Here is a 19,298-nt window from a genome sequence, read left to right on the forward strand (position 1 = left end):
AAAGGCAAAGTGCTATGGCAGTAGCACAGGTGGAGGCAGGGATTCTATTTTGGCCAGTCACCTCCCAATAATCAGTCTCTTTTTTCTTTTCCTTAGTGTGGATAACAGTTTCTGCTGAGAGCATCTCCTATCAGAGTGGTTTTTTTTTTTTTTTTTTTTTTTGGTGGTACTGGGGTTCCTGGAAACCCTTCTACCTGCAGGCTACATTCCCAGACCTATTTTATATTATTTTTATCTGGAAACAGGGTCTCTTAAGCCAGCGAGGCTGACTTCGAACCTGCGCAATCCTCCTGTCTCTGCCTCCCAAGCGTGAGGATTACAAGTGTGGGCCACCATGCCCGGCATTCCTATCAGAGTTTTTTTAAGCGTAACTGGTATTCATGCTGTAACAGATCTTATTGAAGTCATAATGCCAATGACATTATCTCAATTGATATTGTTATAGGGTACATACTATTTTAGTGTAATTTAGTAATATAGACCTACATCTCGATTAAAACCATCTAGAAGTTCTCCCGTGGGGCCCCAAACCAATAACCTCTTTCCTTGCTATAGTCATCTTTTGGGGATGTGCTATTACACTCTCTGACCATCTTAACAATTCATCTGATGGATCCCACTGTCTCTTCTGGGCACACAAAGGCCTAGTAGTTAATTGTGTGGCATTAACCTGTTGCCAGACAACAGAATTGAAATTAGTAAGAAAGAAAATTGTACCTTCTGATTTCCCTTTTTAGTTACATTGACAAGCTAAGTCTTTTTTCTAGGTCTAAAACATTCTGTAATATTTCATGAAACACACAAAGAAACCCATCTAGATATTTCTATAAAGTTATACCCATATTGAGAACTATCTCCTGTGCTAAGAAGCAGTTTTGGCACATATACAGTATTGTTTAAATAGTGGTTCCTGGAGTTCTAGCTTGTGATTAACCCAATCTATCCAAATTTGGACCCACCCTTTGGGTGGTAGCCTTGTCCTTGAATTGTTGCTTGAGTGACTGCTGTTCCCAAGGGGGTTAACTTTAGCCTTTTGACTCCTTTGGTCATCTCCGGAGTTTCCAGTTTGATATGGCCTGGCATTTTTACCTAAAGTTCAAACACAAAATCTTTATTTTTTATACAAACATGCCAAGAATCATTAATGGAGAGAGGGATCTTTCAATTTTCCATCCAAGGGATCCTTTCAGAAGACCTGAGGAACAGGCTGAGTTGGAGAGTAAGTTTCCACTGCATGTTTCTGAGATGCTATAGAAGAATCATCATCAATCAAAAAAAATTAAGAGTAATAAGATAATCCTTAGGGAAAGTGAAAATCCATATTCCTCCTTCTTTGTTTTAAAAGAAATTTTTGAATTAAAGTTAATAATATAGTTTGTTTTTAAGTAATGGCTGATAAAGCATTATTTAGGTTATTATGTTAGAAGTTGTATATCTGTAATGTTAACAGATGACAATTATAAGGATATATAATGATAATGTAAAACTGTTAGGAACAGAAACAAATCTAATTTGTATAATAGTTTTCATAATATCTGATGATATGAACAAAATGTTTTCTTTAAATTTATTCTTATATATAATTATTATTAATACCCAATCTTAGAGTGGCCTGATTTGAAATGCCAAACATTTAAGCACTTTTAGTTATCTTTGTTTAAAAATGATCAAAATACAATTAATTAAACAAAAATATAAATCTTAAAAATATATTAATAATAATAATAATAATAATAATAATAATAATAATAACAACTTTTGTTAGAGGACATGAGCTTGGCAAACTGTTCCTCCCAAGCTTAGTGTATTAGAAGATACTTAGGAAAAATAAATTATAGTTAACTTATTAAAAATTAATAATTACCATCACAATTGTGTTATATTAATAACCCTTATTATTGGAGTGAGGTCAGAATTTCCTGCTTAGTAAAATAACTATAATCATAGCTTTATGTCAGCATTGACAAAAAAATTTAAAGAATAGCTTTAGACCTTTAATAAGTTTAGAGAACAGTGTTCATTATTAAAAACAGGATTATTAGCTGATGGCATTTAGTCAAAACAAAACAGAAGTAAAACAGGTTTTTAAATGACAAGGATATTTTAATGGTATTAAGTACCAAATATAATACATTGCATGAAGAGATCACTTATTGGTTACCCTAAATATAAAACTCATATATTTAATGTTATAAGTTTTAATGAAACATTTAGATAAACCTTAGATGTACAGCACATTCATAGTTATGTATATAGAGGATATCAAATCTATAGTAACCCCAATGTAATAGTTGCTTATTTATTTTTGTTAGGTGTAGGATCAGCTGGAACAGACAGAAATTTTACAGGTAGATTTTGGCTTACTTAGGTCCCCTCCCCTGTGAAAAAGGGACAAAGAAACAACACAGGATCAGTGAGCTGAAACATAAAAAGGGCAGTTAATAAATTTCTTGTATTTCTTAATTGTGATTTTTGTTTCAATATCTACCAAGCAGACAGACAAGGAAATAACTTTGGGATTTTTTTTAACCTGTAACATTTTAACAGGCTGTAAAACACATACCTTTAACCTCTGATTTTCTGATTTTGCTAAAATGAAGTGACCAGCTGGCCTTGGTGACACATGCTTGGATTCCAAGTTTGTGACCAGCTTCAGCTACTTAGTGAGGCCCTCTGCAACTTAATGAGACCCTATTTCAAAATAAAGAATAAGAAATAGGGCTGGAGTGTAGCTCGGAGGTAGAATGCCCCTGGGTCCAATCCTCAGTTTTGCAATTAATTAATCAATCAATCAATTAATTAATTGCAGTGACCAGAGGTCTAACCAAGAGATTACCTTTGATAAAGATGTAAGATTTATTTTTAAGGGAGGACTTAGTAAATTGTTGCCTAGAGTAAGAAGAAATCCTGTCGTTTTAAGGAAACTTCCTTAATAAAATGTGAAAGAAAAATCTTTGCTTTTAGGCTAATATTTTGTAAAAATTTATCAAGAACAGAGGAACAGCTCAAGAAAGCCTAATTGTTTTAAATATAGAATGAAAGCATTAGATGTGATTTTTATAAAGCCTTTTGAATATATTTTTTGGTTTTAACCAATCTTATTACACATGTAAAAATGTTAAAGTCTTTATCTTTTGCAATTAATTTCTGACTTCCGTAAGCTCTCTGTAACTTGCTTAACCTTCTGAATTTTATTCTCATCTTTCTCTTTCATTATGGAATAACTAAAAGAATTCTGCCATGTGGAATATTTTCCCATCTAAAAGCATTTTTTTCTTTTAACTTCCTTACTAAAATATCTGTATATCGAGACTTCCGGGAAGATGGCGACCGAGAAAAGCAGGGCTTAAGAGCCCCGCTAACAACAAATCTCCATTACCACAAAATCAGCGCCTTTCATAGCCAGAAAACACCATCACCAGTGAAACAAAAAATCACCAGGCTCCAGAGAGAAAGCGGACTGAGAACAGAGCCACAGAGGAGATACACCGGCCTCGCGCCCGAGGACGCTGCAGACGCGGCAGCAGCGCCATACTGCCGGAGGCACCGGCGAATTCACAGGACGGCTACAGCAAGCCGAGGTGAGCCACTGTGGAACAGCTAGGCGGGATTTCTCCGCGCAGAGAGCATCTAAAGCTCCCAGTGGCCGAGCTCAGCACACGCTGCAGGGATTCAGAGTAGAAATCAAAATCAAGAAGAAAAACGCCAGCCCCATAGCCGAGGGCGTAGCAGCGGCACCATAATGCCACCGGCGGCAGCAGCAGCGAATTCAGCGAGGCCAGTACAGCTACATCTGCGTACTCAAGAACAGTGAGTCAAATTGCGGGCCACAGAGGAGAAATCCCAGTACTGTACTCCCTGGGACTTGACCCTGTGGGGGAGGGGAGGTGGCAGAGATATCACACCATAGGAGAACTTGCAACCTGGCACCCCCCACAGTCTAAAGCAGCCTCTATCGACTCTCTGGGTCAGAGACTCTGTGATAAAACCCAGTAAAGGAGTAGTGGGGTCCGAGATACTACTGACTCGAGATCCAGAACACCTTAAGGGAAGTCATAGTGACCCAAGGGAAGAACCCAGAGAAGGCACAAACATCGGAAATCATGGAAAAGAGGAATAATACTGGAGCAATTAATGCCCACAACCCCACAACATCAGAACCCGATAAAACAGAAAATCAGAGATTTCTAGAAGATCAAATCAGGAAAATAACTGTAGAAATAATAGAGGTGCTTCGAAAAGAACTCAGAGAGAGCCAAAAAGAGATAAAGGATGCAATTAATGAAGTAAAGGCCTCAATTCAAAGCACAAACAACCGATTAGAACACATGGAGAACAGAATCTCACTCTTAGAAGATGAGCAATCCAAATATGAACGCATAGTTTCTAATCTAGAAAAAAATATCCAACAGCAGGAATCTGATATTGAAGAAATTTGGGCCCATTTTAAGAGAGCTAACCTAAGAATAATTGGAATAGAGGAGGGAAAAGAAAGTGAAACCAAAGGGATCAACAATCTCTTCAAAGAAGTAATAGCAGAAAATTTTCCAAACATAGAGCAAGAGGTTGATACAAAGGTCCAGGAAACTTATAGAACTCCCTTTAGACAGGATCGGAGAAGAGGATCCCCACGCCACATCATTGTCAAAATGACCAATGTGGAAGCCAAGCAGAGAATCTTAAAGGCAACAAAAACAAAGGGCCAAGTGACATTCAGAGGCAAACCAATTAGAATCACTCCAGACTTCCCAAACCAAGTCATGAGAGCCAGAAGGGCTTGGAGTAACATATTCCAAACTCTGAAAGAAAACAACTTCCAGCCAAAAATTTCCTACCCAGCAAAACTTTCTATCAAATTAGATGGAGAAATAAGAAGCTTCCATGACAAACAGAAACTGAAGGAATTTATGTCTTCAAAACCAGCGCTAGAGAAAATACTCAAAGAGATTAACTACAAAGAAGAAATAGGTAACACACACCAGAACTAGAGAAACAAGATTTTCCATCCAACAGACAACTAAGACTGGTTATCTGTGGAGATTCATTATTTATGTTAGTCTTTTACCTATCTCTAAAGGGTATTGTTTGCCTTTATTGTTGTTAATTTTTAGGATTTCTAGTTGGAATATTAATATACCTTCAGATATAGCAATTGGAAATATTTTATCCCATTCTTTTAGTAACTGTTAACTCTGTTTACATTGTCTTTGGATAAACAATTTTTTTTTTTTATTTTTTAGGGAGTTTGTATACGCTTCTGTTGCCTGTGCCATTGAAATCATATCCAAGAAATCACTGCCAATTTCAATGTTGTGAGGTTTTATGACCCAGATTTTCTCCTAAAAGTTTATAGTCTTAAGATTTATATTTAGGTCTTTTATCTATTTTGAGTTAATATTTGTATATGGGATTAGGTAAGGGTCCAATTTTATTCTTTTCCATGTAATTATTATGTTTCAACAATATTTAGTTAAAAGATTAATATTTCCACCACCAAATGTTCTTGGAAACCTTGTCAAAAATAACTTGACAATATAGGGAAGAATTTAGCTCTAGGCTTTTAACTCCAATGGTTTATATATCTGCCTTTAGAATAGTACTACACTGTTTCAATTATTGTAGCTTTATATGGTTTGAAATCAGAAAATATATATCTTCTAGCTTTGTTCTTTTTCAAGATCGTTGTGGGTACCTAGAGTCCATATTCCATTTTAGGATAGATTTTTTTCTGAAAAATAAATATACAAATATATGATAGTTTCACCTAAAAATAGAAAAAAATATTCTCTGGTTAGAAAGAAAGCAAAAAGAAATATTGAAATGTTATCTTTAAGTCATCAAAAGCTTGGTATCAGACAAATGAAACTGTTATGTGAGATTACCATTTTTAATTTTAGATAAATTGCCATAATACTAGATGTCAACTACTAAGCCAAGCATGGGAGGGAGGGATAGGGAGAGAATGGGGTGGGGATTGGGTGGGGGCTGACTGGGAAAAGTGTGAATGTATGTCTACAAAAGTATGTATCCTACTATGATGTATGAATACAGTGCACCAATAAAAAAAAAAGAAAAAAAAAAAAGAAGAAATAGGTAACACACACCAGAACCAGAGAAACAAGATTTTCCATCCAACAGACAACTAAGATTGGTTATCTGTGGAGATTCATTATTTATGTTAGTCTTTTACCTATCTCTAAATGGTATTGTTTGCCTTTATTGTTGTTAATTTTTAGGATTTCTAGTTGGAATATTAATATACCTTCAGATATAGCAATTGGAAATATTTTATCCCATTCTATTAGTAACTGTTAACTCTGTTTACATTGTCTTTGGATATACAATTTTTATTTTTTTATTTTTTAGGGAGTCTGTATACTCCTCTGTTGCCTGTGCCATTGAAATCATAACCAAGAAATCACTGCCAATTTCATTGTTGTGAGGTTTTATGACCCAGATTTTCTCCTAAAAGTTTATAGTCTTAAGATTTATATTTAGGTCTATTATCTATTTTGAGTTAATATTTGTATATGGGATTAGGTAAGGGTCCAATTTTATTCTTTTCCATGTAATTATTATTTTTTAACAATATTTAGTTAAAAGATTATCATTTTCACCACCAAATGATCGTGGAAACCTTGTCAAAAATAACTTGACAATATAGGGAAGAATTTAGCTCTAGGCTTTTATTTAACTCCAATGTTTTATATATCTGCCTTTAGAATATTACTACACTGTTTCAATTAATGTAGCTTTATATGGTTTGAAATTGGAAAATATATATCTTCTAGCTTTGTTCTTTTTCAAGATCGTTTTGGGTACCTAGACTCCATATTCCATATTAGGATAGATTTTTTTCTGAAAAATAAATATATAAATATATGATAGTTTCACCTAAAAAATAGAAAAAAATATTCTCTGGTAAGAAAGAAAGCAAAAGGAAATATTGAAATGTTATCTTTAAGTCATCAAAAGCTTGGTATCAGACAAATGAAACTGTTATGTGAGATTATCATTTTTAATTTTAGATAAATTGCCATAATACTAGATGTCAACTACTAAGCCAAGCATGGGAGGGAGGGATAGGGAGAGAATGGGGTGGGGATTGGGTGGGGGCTGACTGGGAAAAGTGTGCATGTATGTCTACAAAAGTATGTATCCTACTATGATGTATGAATACAGTGCACCAATAAAAAAATAAATAAATTATAAAAAAAATCTGTATATCAATAAATATCTCCTTTTATTTATTGAGTTTTCTTTTTTTTAATTTTTTATTGGTGCACTGTATTCATACATCATAGTGGGATACAAAAAAAACTTTTGTAGACATACATGCACACATCGCCAGTCAACCCCCACCCGATCCCCACCCCATTCCCTCCCCATCCCTCCTTCCCATGCTTGGCTTAGTGGTTGACATCTAGTATTATGAGTTTTCTTATACTAAAAGCAATTCTTATAAAAATCTTTTAATTTGGATAAATTACTTTTCTTTTTTTACTTTATGTTTTAATAGTTGTTAAAACATAGCCTAAAATTTTTTATATAATTATTTTAATTAAAATTATAACTTTAACTTTAACAATTTATGTATTTTTTATTTTTATTTTTGTTGCACTGGGGATGAAACCCAGGGGCTTTCTACCTCTGGGCTATACTCCTAGACCTATTTTATAATTTAATTTGAAACAGGGTCTCACTAAGCTGCTGAGAGCCTCTCTAAGTAGCTGAGGGGAAGGTGGCTCTGAATCTGCACAATCCTCCTGTCTCAGCCTCCCAAGTACTAGGATTACAAGTGTGCACCAACATGCCTGGTTTACAATCTATATCTATATCATCCATCTATCTATCTATCTATCTGTCATCTATCTATATACTTTTTTTTTTTTTTTTTTTGCAGTACTGGGGATGGAACCCAATGGTACTGTATCTTCAATCTACATCCCCAGCCTTATTTTTTAGTCTTTTTGGTTTTTAAAACAGGGTCTCACTGAGTTGTGGAGGGCCTCACTAAGTAGCTGAGGCTGTCAGAGAACCACAATCCTCTGGTCTCAGCCTCCCGAATGCTGGGATTACAACCGTGCACCACTACACCCGGCTACAGATCTCTATCTTTAAAAATATAAATTGTAGGCTGAGCATGGTGGCACACACTTGTAATCTTAGCATTCGGGAGGAGACCGGAGGATCGCAGTTCTCTGAAAGCCTCAGCTACTTAGCAAGGCCCTCCACAACTCAGTGAGACCCTATTTCAAAATAAAGAATAAAAATAGGGCAGGGGGTGTAGTTCAGAGGTCGAATGCCTCTGGGTTCCATCCCCAGACCCACACACACAAAAATGATAGATGTCTGTAAAAGCATATGTCATTTATATTTATCTAATTTATCAATTTTAATAGCTGTTTAGATTATCTGTGAAAATCAAGATGTTAAACAAGGATAGTTAGTATTTTAAATCTTTTTTCCTGTAAAAGAAAAAACTTAAATAAAAAATGGTCATTATACTTTAAACATATAACACAAATAGATACAATTCATATTGGCACACATCCTAAAAAGAAATTGTTAATAATTTTTAATAATATCCTTTACTCTTATTTATATTAACAAATTTAGTTTAACTTATTTTTTTTTAAATTTAGGTCACTTGAACTGAAAGGTATTTGGATCCCTTTTTGTGGTTATTATTTTTATTATTTTAATTTATGAGTACTCATTTATTTTCTGAAAGCCAGTTTTGGGTACCATAAGCAGACAATTCAGTTAGATATAAAAACATACATAAAGGCAGATAGAAAACAAACATCTTATAGCTTTAATTCTTCAGGTATCTTATTTTTACTGAGAGGGCACTAAGCATTGTGCCAGACTTAAAAATTTAGATTTTATTTCTTTATTTTTTATTAATTATTTATTTAGTGGTACTGGGGATGGAACCCAGGGGCATTCTACCTCTGGGTTACAGCCCCATCCCTATTTTTATTCTTTATTTTAAAACAAGGTCTCACTAAGTTGCAGAGGGCCCAAGTAGCTGAGGCTGGCCATGAACCTGGGATCCTCCTGTCTCAGCCTCCCTAGTGCTAGGATTACAGGCATGCTCACCATGCATGGCAAGTTTTAGATTTTAAAACACAACCTATTTCTATTTGAATTGGGTTGATATCCTTCTCTTATTGCTGTGGCAAGAGTCTCAAGGACTATACTGAAAAGGAGTGGTGATAGTGTGCATCCTTGTCTTGTTCCTGATTTTAGAGGGAATTCTTGCAGTTTTCCTCCATTCAATATGATGTTGGCTTTGGGTTTATAGTCTATTGCCTTAATGATGTTGAGATACATTCCTTCTATTCCAATTTTCTGCAGTGTTTTTAACATGAATGGAATGGGTGTTGGATTTTGTCTAATGCTTTTTCAGCATATTTTTGTTCTCAATTCTATTTATGTGGTGATTAACATGTATTAATTTGTATATGTTGAACCAGCCTTGCTTTCCTGGGATGAAACCAACTTGGTCATGGTGTATAATTCTCTTGATATAGTTTTGAATGCACATAGCTAGTATTTGTTTAGAATTTTTGCATCTATGTTCATCAAAGATATTGGTATCTTTATTTGGTTTTGGTATTAATGTGATACTGGCCTCATAGAAAGAGTTTGGAAGAATTCCATCTCTTTTGATTTCTCAGAACAAGTTGTGGAGTATTGGGTTTAGTTCTTCTCTGAAAGTTTTCTAGAATTCAGTTGGAAACCTGTCTGGGCCTGGAGGTTTTCTTTGGTGATTCAATTTAGGTAGGTTATATGTGCTTAGAAATTGGCTGATTTCTTCCATGTTTTCCAGTCTATTGGAGTATCAATTTTCAAAATAGTTTCTGATAATTCTCTTCATTCCCATGATGTCTGTGGTGATGTCTCCTTTTTCATTTCTGATTTTAATAATTTGAGTTTATTCTCTCTTTTGGTTAGGTTGGCCAGAGGCTTGTTTATCTTATTAATCTTTTTAAAGAACCAGCTTTTTGTTTTGTTAATGCTTTGTATTTTTTATTTTCTATTTCATTTATTTCTGCTCTGATTTTAATCATTTCCTGCCTTTTGCTGGCTTTGGGATGAGACTGTTGCAGTTTTTCCAAATTCATATGCTGGCGTAAAGACAGCCTTTTCAACAAATGGTACTAGGAGAACTGGCAATAATGGAACTAAATTCTTACCTCTCACCCTGCACAGGAATCAACTCAAGATGGATCGAAGACATGAAAATCAGACCAGAGACTGTGAAGCTATTAGAGGGGGGCATAGGTTAAACATTCTAAAATATAGGCACAGGTAGTAACTTCTTCAACAAGACCTCCAAGCTCAGCAAACTAAAGCAAGAATTAACAAATGGGATGCTATCAAACTGAAAAGTTTCTGATCATCAAAGGAAACCATCAAGAATCTAAAGAGAAAGCCTACAGAATGGGAGAAGATCTTTACCAGCACCATTCTGATAGAGGGCTAATATCCAGAATATGCAAAGAGTTTAAAAGACTTTATACTAGCAAAACAAATAACCCAATCAAGAAATGGGCAACTGAATTGAATAGACACTTCACAAAAGAAGAGATACACATGGCCAATAGATATATGAAAAAACATTCAACATTATTAACAATCAGGGAGATGCAGATCAAAACAACACTGAAATTTCATCTAACCTCAATCAGAATGTCAAGCATAAAGAAATCAAATAACAACAAATGTTGGTGAGGATGTGGGGAAATAGGAACTCTTCTACACTGTTGGTGTGAGTGCAAACTAGTTCAGCCACTAGAGTGATCAATATGGAGATTCCTTAGAAAACTGGGAATGGATCCACCATACAATCTGGCTTTACCACTACTGGGTATCTTTCTAAAGTGTTGAAATCAGAGAACTACAGTAATATGTGCATACCCATGTTCATCGCAGCACAATTCACAATAGCCAAACTATGGAACTAACTGAGGTGTCTATCAACAGATGAATGGATTACAAAATTATAGGAAATACACACTATGGAATTCTACTCAGCAATTAAGAAGAACAAAATTATGTCATTCGAGCCAGGTGTGGTGGTGCACGTTTGCAATCCCAGCATTTGGGAGGCTAAGACTGGAGGATTGTGGTTTGCTGACAGCCTCAGCTACTAGGCCTTCACAACTAAGTGAGACCCTGTTTCAAAAATAAAAAAGACTAAAAAAATAGGGCTGAGGGTGTAGCTAGGAGGTAGAATGCCCCTCGGTTCCATCTCCAGTACCACACACACACACACACACACAAAAGACTTGGAGAACATTATGTTAAGTGAGATTAGCCAAGCACAGAAAGAGAAGAGACATGTTTTCTCTAATATGCTCGAGCTAGGGAGTATTAGGGATACCAGAGGGACTCCAGATAATAGAAGGCTGAGGTTCATTAATAAAAATGCCATCAATAGATGAATGGATTACAAAACTGTGGGTTATGTACACAATGGAATTTTACTCAGCCATAAAAAAACACTCAATTATATAATTTTCAGGGAAATGGACGGAACTGGAGGACATTATGCTAAGTGAGATTAGTCAGTCACAAAAAATAAGAAATCAGATGCTTTCCCTAATATGTGAGAGTTAGGGAGAAATGGGTCATAGGAGGAACTCTAGATAAAAAAGGAAATCCTATGGAGGAGAAAACAAGACAACCTAAAGGAGGAGAAAGGAGGGGGGAAGAGGAAAATCTCTAAAACACACAATGTACTTAAACATATCGAAGTCAATCACTAAGCCGAGCAAGGGAGGGAGGGAATGGGGTGGGAATTGGATAGGGGTTAAATCAGTGATGTGTACATGTATGTACACACAAGTTTTTTACCCCAATGTGATGTATGAATATAATGCACCAATAAAATTTTTAAAAAAATAATAAAAAATAATAAAAAATAAAAATGATACCTGCAATTATGTGTATGCATGTGAATATAACATTGTTAACCTGGACACTCAGTATTGGAAGAGAGGGAAATGGGGAGTCGGTGGGGGGATCACCAAGCACTGTATGAATATATGCCATTGTTGACATGATCTACATTATGATGTGAGACTATAATGCACCAATAAAAAAAATAAGCCAGGTGTGGTGGTGCATGCTTGTGATCCCAGTACTTGGGAGGCGGAGACAGGAGGATTCAGGTTTGCAGTCAGCCTCAGCTACTTAGTGAGGCCCTCTGTAACTTAGTGAGACCCTGTTTCAAAAATAAAGGAATAAAAAAACAGGCTGGAGGTTTAGCTCAGAGGTAGAATGCCCCTAGGTTCAATCACCAGCACCACAAAATAATTTTAAATATAAATAAAGAAAATTAAACACAACTATTGTAGATATCTATTTTGTGCCAGTGAGCAACAGACTAGCAAATGGATACAAATATAAAAGCCTGGATAGCAGGGGATGTTTGAGGCAGAGTCCACCAGTTAAAGCTTACACTAAATAGGATGATTTAGGTGGCCACTTGTCGCCTTGAGGAAGACTGTACATCAAAAATTACTACCACTTATTTCTTCAGGGGTAAAACTCCAAATATTTAGTTTTTTTAATAAAATATTATTTTAATATACATTAGGGCCAAACTGGATAACAAAACCTATTTTTTTTCTTGTTTTTCTAAGGGATAGCATAATTGAAAAAATATTTTAAATCCTGAGATATTTATTTCTTATTATCCTTTAAGAGCCCAATATTATTTAAAACAGGTATCAATAAAAGGTGAGTGAAGGCCTTTAAATTTTATTTTATTTTTTGTGGTACTGGGGTTCCTGAAAGCCCTTCTATCTCTGGGCTACAATCCCAGACCTATTTTATATTATTTTTTAATTTGGAAACAGGGTCTCTTAAGCCAGTGTGGCTGGCTTTGAACCTGTGCAATCCTCCTGTCTCTGCCTCCCAAGCACGGGGATTACAAGCGTGTGCCACCACGCCTGGCTTAAATTTTTTTAAAATCATGCCAATCTGGGGTCGCAGGACTCTGGGCCCCGGGTGGGGGTCAGGCGGGTCTCGCCGGACCCCCAGATGAGCTGGAGCCGGGGTCGCAGGACTCTGGGCCCCGGGCAGAGTCATGCGGAGCACGCTGGACCCCCGGGGAAACCGGGCCCGGGTCACAGTGCTACTGAGTGCCTGATCCCACAACCTCCTCAAACCACACATACTGTCTTCTCTTATTTAAAAAAAAAAAAAGAATAAGGAAAAGAAATAGGAAAAAGAAAAATATCGGAGAGGGGTCAAGAAGGCCGTGGTGGAAGCCAGGATACTGGAGATGCAGACAAAACTTATTCAAATGAACTGGAACTTTTGGAAAAATTCCCTTCAAAGGAGGAATGCTTCTTCTCTTCATTCTTAAGAATCTTGGACATCACCTGTAAGGAGAGAGTTTAGCGGAAACCTAGGAGGAAGGCGGTGTTGGAAGCGGTCTTCCCGATGGCGGTGGAGACTTGTATTCAGGAGAGGCAGAAATCTGATCCTACCAACCTTATTTTTTGGAGAAATTACACCAAATGTCGAATGCTACCATCGTGCATGCTTAGGAACACTGGACAACATTCAGAGTGGAAAAAGAGCTTGGGAAAGATTTGAAATGGTGGAGGCAGTGGCAATGGCAGTGGCCAGTATCAGGGGAGGCAGAGATCTGATGCATTACACCTGGAACCTTTGAAGTAATAACCCCAGAGGCAGAATGCTGCCACCATGCATCCTCAAGAACGTGGGACAAATGGCTGGGTGAAGAGGGTGCTCAGATTGGAGCCTGCTGAGGGGTGAGGCCGGTGCTGGGACCAGTGGCCAGCATCAGAGCCTTCCGTGAGGCAAAGCTGTTACTGGGGCCTCCGAGGCCGGGATCAGAGCCTGCCAAGGGGTTAGGCCGGTGCCGGGGCCAGCGAGTCCTGGAGCGAAGCCTGCCTTGAGGTATGGCCGGTGCTGGGGCCTCCGAGACTGGGATTGGAGCCTGCCGAGGGGTTAAGGCCGGTGCTGGGGCCAGTGAGGCTGGGATCGGAGCCTGCCATGAGGCACGGCCGCTACTAAGGCCTCCGAGGCCGGGATCAGAGCCTGCCGAGAGGGTAGGCCAGTGCTGGGGTCTCCGAGGCCGGGATTGGAGTCTGCCAAGGAATAGGCTTGTGACAGGGCCAGCGCCCGGCATCGGAGCCTGCCTTGAGGCAAGGCCGCTACTGGGGCTTCTGAGGCCGGGATCGGAGCCTGCTGAGGGGTTAGGCCGGTACCGGGGCCAGCGAGGCTGGGATTGGAACCTGCCGTGAGGCAAGGTCGGTGCTGGGGCCTCTGAGGCCAGGATTGGAGTCTGTTGAGGGGTTAGGCTTGTGCCAGGGTCAGCGAGGCTGGGACAGAGCCTGCCTTGAGGCTAGGCCGGTGCTGGGGCCACCGAGGCCAGGATCGGAGCCAGCCGAGGGGTTAGGCCGGTGTGGGGCCCAGCGAGGCCAGAATCGGGGCCTCCCATGAGGCAAGGCCGCTGCTTGAGCCAGTGAGGTCTGGATCAGTCCACCGGGTAGCCAGGCCACTACTGGGGCCGTCAAGAGTGGGATCGGTACTTGCAACGTGGCATGCACAGAGAAATATCCCCGAAAATAAAAATCAGATGCTTCCCCTAATCAGCAATAACTAGGAGGAAAGGGGCAACAGGAAGAGGTCGAGTTATAGAAAGGGCCCTATAGCGAAGCAATTAAGGTGACCAATCAGAGGGTATGGAATAGGGGAGGATGGAGCCTCTTTAAAACTCAGGAGGTACATAAACAAATGTATCAAAGTTAATCACCAAACAAGCATGGGATCGAGGGAGGGGGAGGGAATAGGATGGGGGCTGGATGAGGGCTAATTGGATGATGTGTGCTTGTATATCCTCTCAAGTCTTATATTCCAATGTGATGTATGCTTACAATGCACCAATAAAAATAAATTAAAAATAAATAAATAAATAAAATTAAATAAATAAATAAATAAATAATCATGCCGATCCTGGTGGCACATGCTTGTAATCCCAGTACTTGGAAGGCTGAGACAGGAGGATCACAGGTTCTCAGCCAGCCTCAGCAACTTGTGAGGCGCTTTGCAACTTAGTGAGATCCTGTTTCCAAAAAATGAATAAAATAGGGCTAGGGGTGTAGCTCAGAGGTAGAATGCCCCTGTGTTTAATCCTCAGTACCACACATACAAAATAAATTAATCAAAGGAAACATGTTTTCTTAGAATTTGCTGTAGCCGGGCGTGGTGGCGCACGCTTGTAATCCCCGCGCTTGTGAGGCGGAGACAGGAGGATTGCGCAGGTTCGAAGCCAGCCGTGCTGGCGTAAGAGACCCTGTTTCAAAAATATAAAATAGGTCTGGGAGTGTAGCCCGGAGGTAGAAGGGCTTCCAGGAACCCCAGTACCACCAAAAAAAAAAAAAAAAAAAAGAATTTGCTGTAAATTATTTGGATCAGGATCCTGTATAACAGGACAAATGGACATGATTTGTTGGAAAACAGGATCTCCATTACCTTGTCTCAATTTAATCCCTTTTTTGTAGTTTTAAAAGAATTATTGAGAAACCACTGAGCTGGGAGAGGAAAAAGAGTACCGCTATCTTTTTTATTGGTGCATTGTAGTCATACATCTTCATGGAGTACAAGATGGTGGAGGCACACATGCACACTTCACTCATTTAGCCATCCCCAATTCCCACCCCATTCCCTCCCTCTCCCTCCTTCTCATATTTTGCTTAGTGATTGACATTGATACGTTTGTGAATGTACATCGTGTGCATTAGGGAATTTCCCTCTTCTCCCATCCCGTCCTCCTCAGTTAGGTCGCGTTTTTTTGCTCATCTCTGGTTTCTCCTTCCTTGTTCTCAGTTCCTCCTATGACCCTTTTTCTTCCTAGCTTCCGCATATTAGAGAGCTGCTATCTTTATTTTAATTTTTTCCACTGTCAGCTCAGGAGTCACCAAAGGCTGAGTGATGGCATGGTGTAGCTCCTTTTGGGGGGATTCTTTTCTTAGTTACAGGAAAGGCTTGGATCTCGTGACAAGATTGCAAACAAGCCTCAGTAAGAGTCCAAGTATAAAAGACAGTTACTGATAATTCCTTTCACTGATGCTGATATTGTTTTAAAGTTGACATACCTGATCCCATACCTCAGGATCTAATATTCCTTCATACGGGAACCAAGGGCAGGTTTCTACAAACCAATTAATAATTTTTTTAGCCAGGCGTGGCAGCACACATTTGTAATCCCAGCATTTGGAGATCAGAGGATTGTGGTTCACCAACAGCCTCAGCTACTTAGTGAGGCCCTTCACAACTCAGTGAGACCCTGTTTCAAAAAAAAAAAAAAAGACTAAAATATAGAACTGGGGGTATAGCTTGGAGGTAGAATTCCCCTGGGTTCCATCCCTAGTACAGCAAAAAATAAAAATAAAAAAATAATTTTATAGTCTGCTGCTTGACAGAAGCGTCCTCTAGTTTAAGCAAACAGTGACATAAATTACACTGATGTGATCTATGAGATAAATTCTTCCCCATGTTACCTGACCTTAAAAAAAAAATACAACTCTTTTCAGGCTAGTCCCTACCTTGGCAGCTAAAGGGGTGCAAGCGACTCACCGAAAATCTGAGGTTTCCATAGAAAGTCAGGTTTCCTGTCCCATGCTGGAATGCCACTTGTTAAAGGCTCTGGTGGACACTGATTGCTCCATAGTTCTGCCATGGAAGGTTGCTGCTTCAGGCAGCTCCCTGAAAATTACTCTGTGGTCCCTGCCATAGAAGGTCACTGCTCTAGGCAGCTTCCTGACAATGAAGATGACACAGAGTCAGATATAATAATTTGGAGAGAATTTACTATTTGGGAGGTTGGGGAGGAGATAGATGACAATTCTCCTGGATTTCTGTAACCAGCATCCTTTTTATTGAGGGTTTAAACAAAGCAAACGGCAAGGAGGTCAGAGTTAAGTTTAGAATTACAAGTTAAGTTTCAGGGAAAGGCAGTCATGAGCTGGGTCTAGGGAAAGGCAATCAGAGGCCAGGTTTAGGGAGTGGCAATCACAAGCTAAGTTTAGGGAGGAGCAAAGTAAACATCTCAGGGAGAATAGGAAGTCCTCAAAGTCCACCTTCCCATCCCATCCAGTCCAAGGAAGTTTGTCTGCTTGCAGATAATTTCCACTTTAGCACGTACTATGTACCCAGCTAAGCTGGTCTGAAATGGTAACCTCACTGGTTACCATTAGATGGGCTAAGAGGGCTCCCAACAAACAGGGTCCCATTCAATTGCTTGGGTCTTGTTAAGTTGCTGAGCCTGTATTTGAACCTGCAATCCTCCTGTCTCAGCCTCCCAAGTCCTGGGGTTGCAGTATGCTTTACTGTGCCCAGCTCCATGCACTGTACTGTTTTAATTGTTTTTGTCTTGTGGTACTGGGGATTGAATCCAGGAACATTCTACCTCTGAGCTACACCTCCAGCCCTATTTTATTTTTTATTTAGAAACAGGCTCTCACTAAGTTGCTGAGACTTGTCACAAACCTGGGATCCTCCTGTCTCAACCTCCCAGGCATTGAGATGGCAGGAGTGTGCTGCCGCACCAGGCTTGTGCTGGTTTTGATGTGTCTAGTGTTAATGTTCTAACCTAAGAGGTGGGGGTATTCTAATCTACCCAACCAGGTAGAAAGCTCTTTCAGAAGAAGGGCCTGGGATGGTTCTACATACATACCACAAGCTCCCAATCAGTAGTTTAGAAATAAATACATATTAACAAATGTGGTTTTGGCCCCCTGACTCTCCGAATGTTGTAATCAAGCAAGCATTGCTTCACTGAAGAGAAGAGGTAGTTCCTGGAAGCTAGGCAAGCATATTTATGTAAATAATATTCTTTTTGCAATATATTTTCATATGTATACACACGTATTATATGTAATACACATATTATAACTTCCATGGCAAAAGAGGAGATGTTTTATGTAGAGAAAAAAATTGTTTGTTTTTGTTTTTGTTTTTGCAGTACTGGGGATGGAACCCAGGAACATCCTACCTCTGAGTTACACCCTGAGCCCTATTTTTCATTCTTTTGAAACAGGGTCTCACTGAGTTGCAAAGAACCTCACTAAATAGCTGAGGCTGTTCGTGAACTGCGATCCCCCTGTCTCAGCCTCCCTAATGCTGAAATTACAAGTGTGCACCACCATGCCCGGCTTAAAATAAAAAAGTTTTAACAATTAAAAAAATAGTTTTAACAATAAGGTTAAAGAACAAAAGTCCAAGCCGGGCATGGTGGCACATGCTTGTAATCCCCGCGCTTACAGCCCAGCCTGTGTCCCCACAATTTAGGAGGCTGCAGCAAGCAGATGACAGATTCAAGACTAACCTCAGCAACTTAGAGGGACCCTGTTTCAAAATAAATAAATAAAGCTGGGGGCATACCTCAGAGGTAGAATACCCCTGGATTTAATTCCCAGTACCGAAAAAACAAAAAATAACAAGGGCCAGGGATGTAGCTCAGCAGTAGAGAGCTTCTGGGTTCAACCTGATACTGTAAAAATAAATAAATAAATAGTTTATAAAAACACTTGTCAGCCAGGTGTGATGGTGCACACTTGTAATCCTAGCATTTGGGAGGCGGAGACTGGAGGATTGTGGTTCGTGGGCTGCCTCAGCTACTTAGGCCCTGTGCAACTCAGTGAGACCCAGTTTCAAAATAAAGAATGAAAAAATAGGGCTAGGTGCTGGGTGTGGTGGTGCACGCTTGTAATCCCCGCACTTGGGAGGCAGACAGGAGGATTGCGCAGGTTCGAAGCCAGCCACGCTGGCTTAAGAGACCCTGTTTCCAAATAAAAAAGTATAAAATGGGTCTGGGAGTGTAGCCCAGAGGTAGAAGGGTTTCCAGGAACCCCAATACCACCAAACCAAACCAAACCAAACAAAAACAAAACAAAACAAAAAATAGGTCTGGGGGTATAGCTCAGAGGTAGAATGCTGTGGGTTCCATCCCTGGAACCACACACACACACACACACACACACACACACACACACACACAAATTTGTCTAACAAACTATTTCAAACAAAAATAAATGAATGAATGAATTAAAATTATGAATGCAGTCACTTATTTTTCAACCACCTATTAAAATGAAAATACCAAGTCAGGCATAGTGACACATGCCCAGTTGGGAGGCTGAGGCAGGAGTCTCGCCTGATCTCTCAGCCTGGACAACACAGTGAGACCTTATTTCCAAAACAAAACAAAACAAAACAAAAACATACATTTTATTGTGAGGGATAGT

The 19,298-nt window shown here is 39.0% G+C and overlaps 1 protein-coding gene across 1 annotated transcript in view; it reads left to right on the plus strand.

Annotated features, from left to right (window-relative positions):
* Window positions 1–16,730: 16,730 nt before the first annotated feature.
* Window positions 16,731–19,298, plus strand: part of ATP12A (ATPase H+/K+ transporting non-gastric alpha2 subunit) — a gene marked incomplete at both ends in the record, with an annotated part of 34,702 nt that continues 32,134 nt past the window's right edge. The window contains one exon of the mRNA XM_080689411.1: window positions 16,731–16,834. Coding sequence (XP_080545537.1) covers window positions 16,731–16,834 — 104 coding nt within the window. The remainder of the gene's footprint in view (window positions 16,835–19,298) is intronic.

This window comes from Muscardinus avellanarius (genome assembly GCF_963383645.1).
Source record: "Muscardinus avellanarius genome assembly, chromosome: 2".
NCBI classification, from domain to species: Eukaryota; Metazoa; Chordata; class Mammalia; order Rodentia; family Gliridae; genus Muscardinus; species Muscardinus avellanarius.